The sequence below is a fragment of the Sinohyriopsis cumingii genome, chromosome 1 (assembly GCF_028554795.1).
Source record: "Sinohyriopsis cumingii isolate HCF-2022 chromosome 1, ASM2855479v2, whole genome shotgun sequence".
Taxonomy (NCBI): Eukaryota; Metazoa; Mollusca; class Bivalvia; order Unionida; family Unionidae; genus Sinohyriopsis; species Sinohyriopsis cumingii.
In genome coordinates, this window is record NC_142961.1 from 92,160,700 (window position 1) to 92,174,885 (window position 14,186).

The 14,186-nt window shown below is 34.7% G+C and overlaps 1 protein-coding gene across 3 annotated transcripts in view; it reads right to left on the bottom strand.

Moving 5' to 3' along the window:
* Positions 1-261: 261 nt before the first annotated feature.
* Positions 262-14,186, bottom strand: part of LOC149807346 (organic solute transporter subunit alpha-like) — a 50,684-nt gene continuing 36,759 nt past the window's right edge. For 2 of the 3 annotated variants that reach the window (XM_089965668.1, XM_089965661.1), the window contains exons 3-7: positions 13,691-13,764; positions 13,056-13,214; positions 11,032-11,140; positions 6,213-6,465; positions 262-1,902 (exon numbers count right to left, since the gene is read on the bottom strand). In XM_089965668.1, coding sequence (XP_089821794.1) covers positions 1,715-1,902; positions 6,213-6,465; positions 11,032-11,140; positions 13,056-13,214; positions 13,691-13,764 — 783 coding nt within the window. In that variant the 3' untranslated portion in view covers positions 262-1,714. Of the gene's footprint in view, positions 1,903-6,198; positions 6,466-11,031; positions 11,141-13,055; positions 13,215-13,690; positions 13,765-14,186 lie in introns of all 3 variants that reach the window. The other variant, XM_089965677.1, reaches the window with a different exon arrangement.

The following is a 14,186-nucleotide window of genomic DNA, read 5'->3' on the forward strand; positions in this document are numbered from 1 at the left end:
ACATTAAAAAATGTTTATACATTCCAGTCTTAGACCACAGTGTAGTAGCACAAAACTGGAGATTTTCTGGATATTGTGATTTTTTAAGCAAAAGTTAAACTATCTTGCAGCGGAGGCAGATCTCCAGTGAATCATAAATCAATACATTATCACACAGATGACGATACATTTGCTGTTTTACAGCAATTTGGAAATCAAAGTTGTACAGGAATAGCTCCCAAAGAATTTTATATTATGAAACAAAGCCATATATTTCCAATATAATGTGTAACGTATTTTATTCTGTAAAAAGAATTCACACTTGAATTGCAATTTCTGGAAAACATACAGTCATTACTACATAGTGTAGACTCACTTTGTAAAGAAATAACTTTATTAGGCTAAACTGCAAATTTAATCTGCATTGGGAAAAATTTTCACAGTCTAGTCCAGATGAAAATTTCAAAGTGAACTTAATCAGATTAAAATCTGATAATTTAGGAGTGGCACATGATGCAAACATTACCTAATACATGTACAAAGTTCAGGCTATGAAAAAGAACATTTGACAAAGGTAAAGAATTACCATTTTGTCAAATGAATATTAGTTTTTTGGTGTTTTTTTTCTTCTTCAAATGGACATGTCCATCTGTCATCCCATTATTCCATCTGCCCAGCCTACATCAAAAACTAAGAAACCAGAATGTGCTCTCTTCAGACAATTTCAAACAGTCAGATATTGTTTTTAATTTAAATGGTAATAACTTATTGTTTAGAGTAAAAACGTTTCTACAGTACAGGTCAATCAGATACAAACATAATTAGTTAAAGCACTTTTACTCAGACTTATTATTTTCCTTTGAACTACCAAGAAATCTCAATGGGTCCAGTGTTGCTATTCATCAGAGGAAAACCATAATATCTGCTTGTAAAGATGTCATGGAAAATCTTGCATCTCACACTCTTCAGAGTTCATTATTTATGGGACTTAGGTCTGTTGGCAACTGGCCTAACAGGACTATCTAAGCAGGCAATTAATTCCATTTATTGCAAAGGTCAGAAAATTTTATTTCAGGGTTTTGTATCCCTACCGTGACAGTAATGAGGCATATATTTTTACCCTTATCTGTCCACCCACAAGTATGTCAGTCCATCCAGTCAAGTTTTTCGTTTCAGGTACTGTGGCAAAGCCTCCGTGTTCTGTGAAAATAATTCCTTTAAAATTTTTAAGTATAAGAAGTAGTTTTTTTTTTTAATTTCAACCACTCCGGTGGCCTAGTGGTTAGAGCATCTGCCTCAGATGCGGGAGGTCGAGGGTTCGATCCCTGGCCGAGACTTACAGAAACGGTACTAACAGCTGCCTCGCTTGGCATTCATCATTAAGAGGTTAGTGTTAGGACTGGTTGGCGTGGTGTCAGGATAATGTGACAGTGGGTCATCATGCTATATGTCTGCGGCTTGATGCCCCAGTGCTAGACATCACTATAAACGGCCACATTGCAGACATCACAGCGATATGACTGAAAAATTATTAAAGGTATGTTAAAAATCAAAATCACATCACACATCTTTTAATATCCATCTTGATCAATCTTTTTGGCATCTGAACTGTTGAGGTAAAACATGATAGTAATTTGACAGACTAAAACTGCCCATCATATGTTCAACTTTTTAACCAAGAGTTCTTATCAAGTTCCATCATTCCCAGTCCTTAATTTGTTAATTCCTTTATGCTTCAAAATGCTTTTATGTCATATTCACTCACATGAGAATTCACTTCTTTTTCATGAATATTGATGACCTTGTTCCCCCTGCCACTGTCCACCAGTTCATTTCCAGCACCTTCCTCAACACGCCGGTAGCCATATCTAGCCAGAAGTGACAACAGCAGCATCTCCCATGTTAGAACCTCATACTCTAGAACTGAAGAAAAATAGTTACTGTATTTCTCACATAAAAGTTGGATCCAACTGTAAAATTCACAGACCCAGACCTGCCACTGCATGATATTCCTGCAGATCAGGGACAGTGCAGCTTGTTATGAGTAATCAGTAGAACAGACAACATATACCCTGATCTGTTGGCACATTTTATGGAACAGTAGATCTGGGTTTGTATTGCCTGCAGTTGGACCCAACTTTTATACTGGTTTTTTACATATGGATATTTTTGGTGCTTGTTTTATTTCCTAAGTAAAAGAGAACTTCCTTATTGGAATGACTTTCTCACTTTCATAATGAAAGTTATACTGTAATAAGAGAATGGTTACCAGGCATGTATGATGTAAGTAGGATGGTGTGCCTGAGAATATTAGACTGTCTATTACACTCTGATGCATAGTACAGAAAGCTGTTGTAATTCATGCAGCAAAATTGGCAGTATATGTGACAAAAAGCATTTTTATCAATATCATGTTCCTTTCCGCTTTTGGTACATACCATTTGACCTATAATTGGATTGTTATTAAATAAGTCGAAAGTTGGCAGAATATTACCAATTAAAAAATATATATTACATGATCTGTTTTTAACAAGAGCAAAAAAGAGTGTACCGGTATACAGTAAATATCTTTGGACATTAAAAAAAATACCTCAGACATAAATTTAATAAACACATGTATGAAATGAACAATGATGTAAAGTGATTATTTTGAAAGAATTGTGGAGGAGCCTGATAATAATGCAAACATGATAATAATGCCAACATGATTATTTGATAAAACTGAAAACAATTAACTACACACCTGATGTAAGTTTTTAGGCAGGTAAATTTATGTGGATGACAATAAAGTATAATGATATTGCAATAATTGTCACAAATACAGACATTATGTCTGTTGATTCTGTTATATTTATTGGTGAAAATGTACATTGTGCATCATAAAGTTGATAATTGGTATTTTGGTTTACTGACGAAAGATCATTTGTCTTATTACAACCAGTCTGTATTAGAAACTGAGAAAGCAATATATAAATGATTGCAGTAATATACTGTAATAAAAACAATGGAGGAAATCCAATAATATTGCCCTGATTATATAATTTATGGTATGGATACAAATTCAGTAGAACGTTTTTAAAAATGTAAAATATTTCAGGAAACCTAACTTAATAAGGAGTAATACTAAAGAGTTAGTTGATAATGTGTTTAATTCTGACTTGCCCAAATAATTTAAGAAGTTTATTATAAAAAAAATGTAAGACAAATAGAGAAAATAAGCTGATTTAAAAAAAAAAGTTTAAGATGTTTTCAAGGATTATCAGGGAACTTTGTGATACAAAACATATGAAAAATTTTTGATTTCTGACAAACAATGGGAAGAATATTCGCAATATGATCATATATTTGAAAAATACATAGCATTGCACAAAAAATGGAAAATGACAAACTATTTATATAGTGTGTTGATTTTCCTGATTATAAATTGAAAGGATCGTTTAGCTAAATATATTAAATACAAATATTCTTTCTAGTCATGGGCTTATACTTTAAGTTGATGTCATTTTTTAACACATTACGTAGCTTCAAGATAGTGGGATGTACTTGTAATTGAAGTTAACATTTTTATGAGACGAATTCAGGTCAACAGATTTCCCCTAGGAAAATCCAGCTGACCAAATTCCAGATTGGCTAGCTTATAAAGTACTTGACTTTGTTTGCAGAGTGATTTTGAAATAATTAGTTGAGCCTAATTCTGCTTTCTTTATTGCATCTTAGTTTTTCATATGAGGGATGATTTACTGAGAATTAGTTATTCATAGCATAAGCATTAGTATTAGAGGAGTCAAATATCTGTTTTCAGTTAATTTGTGTGGACCTTATTTATTTAAATTATTCTTTAGAATTACAAAGTGCTCAGACTTTGGTATTTAGTAGCTGTTTTGGAATTAGTGTGAATTCGTCTAAAGACATTTTGGATTATATCATTGTGATACATCAAGACTATTAGCACATCAGCACAATAGAGTGAACTTCATGTTACCACTAGAACTCATTTGAAATACTTGATATGATAAGGAAATAAATTGTTCAACTTTACAAAAGTTGTTGGTTTTCACTCTTTTCTGTTGTTGCATTTAAGACCATAGAGTTGCAACACTAGATATGTTTTCTTGTATGCAAAAATGCAGATGTAATGAACTGGCATGTATCAAAGATTTACTTCATAAGATTAGAGCAGTTGAAAATAATACAAATTACAAAATGGTTGTAGGTAATGGCAATACTATCCATGGTGTTGCAACTGACAACCTGTTTGATTGGACATGGGAGAACATTAACAGGTTGCAACTGACACATGTTTGGCCACAAAAGAACATTAACAGGATGCAATTGACAGCCTGTTTGGGCTTAAGAGAATAGTAATAAGTCAAAACTGTTAATTGATTGGACATGAAAACATTAATAGAGCTACTAAACTATTTCATTTGAGTCACAAAAAGATGTTTTAAGCTTAAAATCAGTTTTTTTACACAATTCTAAAGTAGAACAACACAAGCATTTCACCAAAAACTATTATCAGATGTTACAGAACATGTGATTTTAAATGAAACACTCTCAGTTGAAAATAATACCATTCTTAGAAACCAGAATATTTTCATAAAAGGACCCTTCATTGGGGTGAGAAAAACATAGCCATAATAATTTTAATAAAACATTATTTCTTAGTCCCTATAATAACTTCTGTCAATTTTGTAAGGATGGCCATGATGCATTTAACTTAAATAGTTAACTTAATATTGGACAAACTGATGAATACATTTTTTTAAAAATTAAAAGATCTGATGTTAGTCCATACAATTATATAGCGTTTGACTAAATACAAATAACAACATTCATGGATAAAAACAATGGGAAATGAGTGATATGCACTGGTGATATTGACCACAGAAAACCATTTAATTTTGGAGTTGATAACACTGAAAAACAACTACCAATGATTTATTTTCTAAACTAAATCTTCAAGCAACATATTTGTCTGCAAGAAAAGAACAGTTTAACTAATGTGAAGTTTAAAATGACTCATGCTGAAGGAATTTTCATCCAAAATTCAATATTTAAAAGCTTTATATCGGGTGTCATTTTCATTAAAAGTACAGACTACTTCACTAACTTGATTATCATTATGATGGATCTGCGAGGAAAAGTTTCAAATTAAAGAAACCCATCTGTTTTGTTGGAAATGGGTTATATACAGTTGTTATAAATAGTACAAAAAATTGCTGACCACCCATAGTTAAATATACTGTAAATTGCCAAACCATACAAACTTCATCAGTGCAAAGTATATTCATATTGCCATTAGTAGTGATTAGTCCTTGACTGAACATGTTGTAACATAACAAAAAGTCCATTTCTACCATGGCCTTCCTGCGTAATATTAGATAAAGCCCCCCAACAAACTAAGACATAAGTATATGCAACTTGTTCCCCAAACATAGGTTGTTACATCAACAGTATTTGGCTAGTCTAGAGAAGAGCATCCCAAATGTTTTATGAACAACTATTGGCTCATCAGCAGTATGATATCCATGCTGAATTGATGGGGATTGATATGGTAATGCCAGAATTAATATGAATGTTCCATAAAACTCACCAACTTGTTGACATACCTTCCAAGCATTGCATTGTACATATTACCACAAGAACAAAAGGGCATTGCATACAATTCTAAAATATACATGTACAAACAACCTCCACCATCTACAAAAATGGTTTATTCATCATACCCATGATCCCATAATACAGCCTGTCTGAGAACTCTGTCTTTCAAAAATATTCTGGTCTCTTACAGTCAGTAAAACACAGACACTAATTTTTAATTGTGTGAGCTTTTAATCAGGTGAAGGAGGTGCCATCTGGAACTTTTTTTCTGCCAATTTGTAGCTGAAATTTTCTTGGTATTTCACCTTTACCTTAGTATAATGGGTAATTCTTTACAACACATACTGTAGTGGGAGGGAGGTAGTTGGCAACTGACCTGAAAACCTGTTCTCTTTAGCAGAATAGGAGTGCCACTATAGAACATTGACCCAGGCATCTATGTAGGGGCACCACTAAAAATACATTGCCTTGAGCTCCTTGAACCCTCGTGCTGCCACTGCTTAGAATTTACTGTAACATATGGTTTTTATCATGATGCAAGTACACACTGTACCATTTCAAGAATACTTTGTTTAAATTTATGGAGTAATGTAATGAATGAAGAAGAAAACAAACTTGGTGTACAATACTTGTGGCTCTCACTGAGGAATCCCTTGTACCAGAGCAGGGTGGTAGGCCCCGACCAGCTAGTATGTTGAATAGGAGAATCTGTATCCCCAGTAACATAATGACAAGCTGGAGGGACATGAACTTTGGTCTGATGTACCGCCCAGGGAAATGGGCTGTTGTGGCGCGTGCGATGATCCCCATACCATACACCGAAACAACAGTACTAATACCGCCCAAAATGTTCATGTACACGATCGGAGATGCAAAATCAACCTGCAACGTGTAAAGAAGATGTCTATAATAAAGATAAATGCACTGAAGGGCATGGTTATGGTGCAAATAAATGACATTAATTCGCAGAGGACATGATAAGGATACAGTTTTTAACCAGTACTTGTCTACCATCATTTTTGTGGTAGGTCTAGAACATAAACACATATGAAAATTATGTTTGATCTAAGTTTTCACTGAGAATGCTTACTAACCTGTCAACCAACCATTGACTTTGTGGTAAATCTGATTTTGAGCATTACATATATTGCATAGACTTTTACCAGACCAGCGTGTGAGAAAGGTCTCACAGGGCCATGTGCAAGGTCTGTTTAAACAAGAATTAACCTAAACAGTGTACAAGATGGCAGATACATTTAAGTCTCAGTGGCCAAGAATTAACCTAAACGGTGTACAAGATGGCAGATATATTTAAGTCTCGGTGACCAAGAATTAACCTAAACAAGATGGCAGATAAGATCAACATGACAATATGCCATTTGACGTCACAACAGAAATTCAGATTTTCAGCTGTATCAATGAAAGTATGTTTTATAATATTTTCTTGAGATCAGAGGAATTTTTTGCCATTATCACATTCCCCTACAGTCAGCAGAAAGTTTTGTGTATGTTATGATTAAATATAAATGTGGGTAACATTGATCAGAGAATAATATCTTTGAACAACAAAGTCAATCAGGTACATATAAGCAGGATTTCCTCGATAAATGACATGACAGAAACAAGATAAACAATTTTAACAAGTACAATGAAATGAATCCTAAAAATAACACCTTTCCTCCTTTTTCTGATTTCAAACCTAGAAGAAAGTTGATTGGATACAGTCACAAAACACCTGCTTTGTTGGAACTAATAATAATAATAATGAGGACTTTGTATAGCACCTAATCTTTAGAAGCTCTAAGTGCTTTACAACATTAGACAACACCTATAAGATAAGAAACATAATAATACTATTACAAAAACAACATGAAATTAGAAAAAAAATTAAAAAATAAAAAACATGCTGAGAATATTTCAGGTAGGAAACATTATTAGGTCTTTAAGTTTGTTCTTGCAGTCGAAATAAGTGAGCTTTGAGAACCCTCTTGAATGTGATCACTGTGTCTTTGTGCCTAAGTTCAGTGGGCAATTCCACGTTGCTGGGCCCTGGTATGCAAAAGAACGCTGTTCATATGACTTTGTTTTCATAGTGGGAATAATGAGTATACGATTGTCAGAAGAGGAGCGTAAGTATCTTGCTGGTGTGTACACATTGGTGAGGTCAGATAGGTATGTTGGACTATAGTCCGACAGTGAAATGTAGCACAGAGAACAAATGTTGTGTTTGATTCTGGATCGAATGGATAGCCAGTGTAGGGTACAGAGCAGCGGGGAGGTGTGCTCTGATCGTGGTACTCTAAGTATGATCCCAGCAGCTGTGTTTTGAAGTTTCTGGAGTAGATATTGAGATGAACCAGACAGAATTGAGTTACAATAGTCCAGTCTTGAAAGTACTAATGAACACAAGTGTTTTAGTGGCATCAACTGAAAGATATTTGTGAATTGAGCTGATGCGTCTCAGCTCAAGATATGCAGCCTTGCATATGTTCATGACATATTGGTGCAATGTGAGAGTACTGTCCAGAGTAACACCTAGGTTTTTTACTGATTATGTGAATTTAATGTTGGTGTTGCTGATATTTATTGTTTGAGGTAAAGGATGTGAATGAGAAAGTCTTTGTGTTGTGATCAGAATGGCCTCAGTTTTATCATCATTCATCTGCAGCTTGTTACAAGTCATCCATGATTTCACATCAGAAATGCACCTCTCTACACCTTGGATGGTAGCATCAACTTCAGTTGGGTGGCTAGATTTGTATGTTTGGGTGTCATCAGCGTACAATTGGTGAGACACTGGATGATGATCTATGACACTTAAGAGTGACTGAGTGTACATAATGAAGAGAACAGACCCCTGTGGAACAACACAACATAGATCAACTGGGCTGGAGTGTATTCCATTTGCAGATACAATTTGTGTCCTGTTGACCAAGTAGGACTTGAACCACAGTAAGGCTGTATCATGAATGCCAAATATGTGCTGGAGACGGTGAAGTAATATATCATGGTCTATTGTGTCAAATGCTGCAGACAAATCAAGGAGGGTGAGGACTGTAATCTTTCCGCTATCCAACGCAGAGAGAATGTCATTAACTACTTTTAGAAGAGTTGTTTCAGTACTGTGGCAAGGGCGATATGCAGATTGTATATTGCTAAAAAGACTATTTGAATTTAGATGAGATACAAGCTGGGATAGAACAACCTTTTCTAAGATTTTTGAAATGAATGGGAGGTTAGAAACTGGGCGGTAGTTCTTTAAATCATTATGGTCTAGTGTTGGTTTCTTCAGCAGAAGTGCCAGTTTCAGATTGAAATCGATTATAAGCTGTGCAACTTTAATGATTCGCAATAGCAAATCCACCTACACCCACCCTGAATCTGATCCCACCACCACCTACCCACAACCCCTCTTTTCTCCCCCCCCACCCAACTTTTACCCTGGCGATCAGAACCCATATTCTATATATTCATATATAAATAAGCAATGATAAAAGATAATAAAAAAATACCCACCAAAAAAAACTCTTCAAGCCATCGAAATATACCATTGTTATAAACTCTTGAAATCTAACATAATGCTTCTTTCACTTTTTAGTACTTTCAAACCTCTTGTAAGAAATGTACCAAAAGGAAAATTACATCATAATCAAACCCAATGTCTCCAAGGGAGGTGGGGGGGAGCCTGTGGTCAATATTACATTTGTAAAATTTACTGCTAACTTAATATCCAGTAGGAAAGCTAGTATATACTGAGTTTGAAAGCTACTAGTACACACTGAGTTTGAAAGCTACTAGTACATACCAGGTTTGAAAGCTACTGGTACATATTGAGTTTGAAAGCTACTAGTACATACCAAGTTTGAAAGCTACTGGTACATACTGATTTTGAAAGCTACTAGTACATACCAAGTTTGAAAGCTACTTCTACATACCAAGTCTGAAAGCTACTTCTACATCCCAAGTTTGAAAGCTACTAGTACATACCAAGTTTGAAAGCTACTTCTACATACCAAGTTTGAAAGCTACTTCTACATACCAAGTTTGAAAGCTACTTCTACATCCCAAGTTTGAAAGCTACTTCTACATACCAAGTTTGAAAGCTACTTCTACATACCAAGTTTGAAAGCTACTTCTACATACCAAGTTTGAAAGCTACTTCTACATACCAAGTTTGAAAGCTACTTCTACATCCCAAGTTTGAAAGCTACTAGTACATACCAAGTTTGAAAGCTACTTCTACATACCAAGTTTGAAAGCTACTTCTACATCCCAAGTTTGAAAGCTACTTCTACATACCAAGTTTGAAAGCTACTTCTACATACCAAGTTTGAAAGCTACTTCTACATACCAAGTTTGAAAGCTACTTCTACATACCAAGTTTGAAAGCTACTAGTACATATCAAGTTTAAAAGCTAGTACATACCAAGTTTAAAAGCTACTAATACATACTGGGTTTGAAAGCTACTGGTACATATTGAGTTTGAAACCTACGAGTACATATTGATTTTGAAAGCTCCTAGTACATACCAAGTTTGAAAGCTTCTAGTACATACCAAGTTTGAAAGCTACTAGTACATATCGAGTTTAAAAGCTACTAGTACATACCAAGTTTGAAAGCTACTAGTACATATCAAGTTTAAAAGCTAGTGCATACCGAGTTTAAAAGCTACTAGTACATATTGAGTTTGAAAGCTACTAGTACATACCAAGTTTGAAAGCTACTAGTACATACCGAGTTTAAAAGCTACTAGTACATAAAGAGTTTAAAAGCTACTAGTACAAAAGTATTGAGTCTGAAGCTACTTGTACATACTGAGTTTGAAAGCTACTAGTCCACATTGAGTTTGAAAGCTGCATCATAAGGTATTAAAATATTTGTTTCTTTGTGTGTGTGTATGTGTGTGTTTACATGGACCTCAAGTCTTAAATTTAATACCAAAGAAAACATGGATAGTGAAATTTTTTTTTACTTTCTTTCTTTCTTTTGGATTTTGGCCCTGCTTTGAGGTTCATGGGGTCAGTGAGATGATCAACATCCATTCAACACAACAGTACTTTGATTTGACCACCTGTCCCATGGCTTCTGGGGCTGATTATAAACATTTTACACCTATCATGTATTTGGAATAATCTAAAACCTGTCCCAAATTAAAACCATAAAACTAATCAACTGAAAGTGTCATTCATTTCACATTGCCACTGGGTCTGGATCATAAAGAAATTTGGGGACTTTACTGCAAATCTACATCCCACAGAGGTGCCAAGTTTGATAGCTGCATCATGAATGGTGAAAATATGTATGTGTTAACAATAAATTTGATGAACCTACGTCCGTATGCACGTACATACTGTTATTCATAGAAATGATGACAATAAACACGCTTTACCCCCAAAACGGGTGTAATAATACATTTTGGACTGAAGGTAAAGGTAGTTCTTCCTTACCCCGTAAGTGTTCATTCCGTTAGCCCACAGAACAGCTGTCGTGAATAGGATACATGGCCGGATAATAATTATTTGATGGGCGAAGACTTTAAATATTTGCAGAGATCTTCTGAAAAGGGACAAGAAAAAAATACAAAATTTACGATGTAATTACATTGCTAAATCTTGGTCTCCACTGCCGAATAAAAGAAGATAGAAACCAGAAATTTGCAGCAAAGGCACATGACCAGAAAAGGCAAAAGGAGAAACTTTCCACCTTCTTTGATGACTTTTCTTGTCATGCCTAAATAGATAAGGTAATCAGAAAATTGCCAGTCACAGTTATAATATAACTGGTATATCTGCATCGCCGGAACCAAAAACCATTACCACTCCATTCATCACACAGGGAGTGGGAGCATGGGTTTTCTGACAATTGTATATTTAACATAAAAACTATTTGACTTCAGGTGAAATCGCAGAAGATTTAATTTTTTTATTTTGTTTTGGTTGTTTTTTTTTCCCTTCTGGTTTCCTATCCTTTTCAAATTAAAGATAAATATTTATTTGCATCAGCAACTGTCTTTCAACCATGAAATATAGTCAAAAGGAGTTTTACATTGATGGATGTATAGACATGGCAGTGGAATAGGAACGGACCCTTCCCACAGGACAGTGTCATACAAATGACCCCCACCCCACCCTGTCCTCGAGTCAGTGGACTACCAATGACCCCACCACTCTAAAATTATAGTAGTGTAAATAAGTTATTGAAATCCTCCATTATAAAAAAATTTCAGCTCATCGGAACTATTGAAAATGTCAACCTAAAAGACCGAAACAAAATTTTCAATGATTATGTACGGACAAAGGCAATACTTAAGGAGCGGCGGTGTATATGGAGACTTGGTAGAGGTTGCAAGAAAGTAACTTCAATGTCGGATCAAAATCAGTTTTAATGCAACATGTACATTGTCTGAATAAATTAAACTTGTATCAATACATGTCCATCAATTCAAGAATTAGTCATAGGCAGTATTTGGAATGTGATATATAGACATATCACTTTAAACATACCACTTTAAATTTCGCCTTTCCCATCTTCTCATATCATATATTTTACATATGTTTCTTTCGTATCCTTTACTCATTTCACCTCCTTTTTGTTCCTTTTATTTTTCAATTGCACATTCTCATTAACAAACCAAGGCTAGCTTACTTTGTTATGAAAACTGTATTACTGATGATCCGTAAAACTCTTAAACTGAAAAATACAGGTATGAAATTACAAAATAATTTTGTTAGATTATGTCAATAGCATCATCTGAATTTCGTCATTACTGTTACCGTTGCTCATGTTACTCTTTTCCCTGAGATATGGATCTACAAATGTATACAGCTTAAATCTGCTAATGATGCTAATCCTTTTAATGCTGATTAATGCCTGAAGTGTGCACACTAGATGAATGACTAACACATAACATATCAATGAAATTATAGGGATATAACGCACATACATGCATACATCGGTCCATCCATACACACACACACACACACATACATACATATAAAGCAGCAGTAACTAATTCGAACTTGTTGGGTTCGATACCCATCCAGGACACCTGATTGGCTGCCTTCTTTGTGGAAGGCAAATAGTTCCTGTTCCCCTGCATTATGAATCCAATAAAGAGTATTGAAATTTTCATTCTACAGTACCTACACGATACAATGGTACAGCATGCAATGAGCACATTACCCGTTAGGGTCAAGGTTCGTTAATTACAACTTGACCTAGTGCTACGTATGATTTATTCCCCATCTGATGCTAATGCTCAACCTCTCTGCTTTAAACTGACCATGTAATGCATGTGAGGAAACTTTATTTTGCATTGTGCTTTTAGTTGCAGTATTCTTCTTCGACTGGAAGAGTGCCCAAACCTGCTTTGTAAAAGGAACTTAATAACTTAATTGCGCTTATGTTGTTCATGCAATCAATAAATCAATCAATTGATAAAAAGTCAAAAATTTCATAAATCAGTCAATACCTGTTCAACAGAGTCTCAGGTAGGCAAATGCAGCAGCAGCAAAGTGGCAGTGTATTCAAGGCAACCTTGTGCTCCGCTAGCTCTCTAATTATTTCAGTGTCACCACCAAAATAGTCCAACAGTAAGGAGAGGAAAACGAATATGCAAACACACACATAGCTGAAAAGTGAGAAAACATGAAACTGTTGCAAAATGTGTATAAAGGAATATTCTCCTACTTCACTAATACTAACGAATAATGAGAGTTTGTTGTTTATTAGTTTATTATTAGCTGCTTACCCTCCCGGAGATATTTGCTAAACACAAAGAAAATTACCCCCCCCCCCAAAAAAAAAATATCAAGTATCATTAAAAGTTTTAAGCATGATACAACAGTGAATGGATTTGTATGTTTGTAATATTTGGAGTAAAAAAAATTGAAAAGCGGTGAAATTAAATAAATTGATATGGTTGGCTATTGCAAATGCAACACTTTTCACACTGTTAAAAGCATGTTAGGTGTAGACCCTCAATTCAACCCACCCCAGGACAGGATGTACAAAAACCTAGCCTTCACACTAAGCCTGCATACTGAAACTTTTATTCTTCTATAAACATCCTTTAAATAGCACACAAATTAGCATATGTTTACAAACCTGTAGGCAATCAGATTCACAATTGATATCGATCGTGGAACTAATACTCCGAGAAAAGCCAGTACAGCCACGACCTGAAAAAGTATGATGAAGAGAAAATTTAAACCAGATTTGTGTTTGTAGAGGATATATCCCCAAGCAGACGGCGCACACCAAAGTGTCTAAATACCAAATAATTAAAACTTTATAAAAGTTTGATAAATTCTTACGATGGCATGAAAAACTGTACATAATAAAAAATGTTATCTGTCTACCTCACGTGGTTTTTTTGACTAAATTGTGCTAATAAGTTTTTTTTGTTAGAGTCTTTAGAAAATTCCACAATTGTATATTTTTTTTAAAAAAGGTGTGAGTCTGGTGCTAAATGGAGATATGTGTCTAATAGTCAATGAGCTTAATGCAATTACGATATATTTTCTTCTTATTATTCTTCTTTGTTAAATATGGATGATATTGTGACTATGACTAGATCTGCTTATCTTGATGTTTGAACATG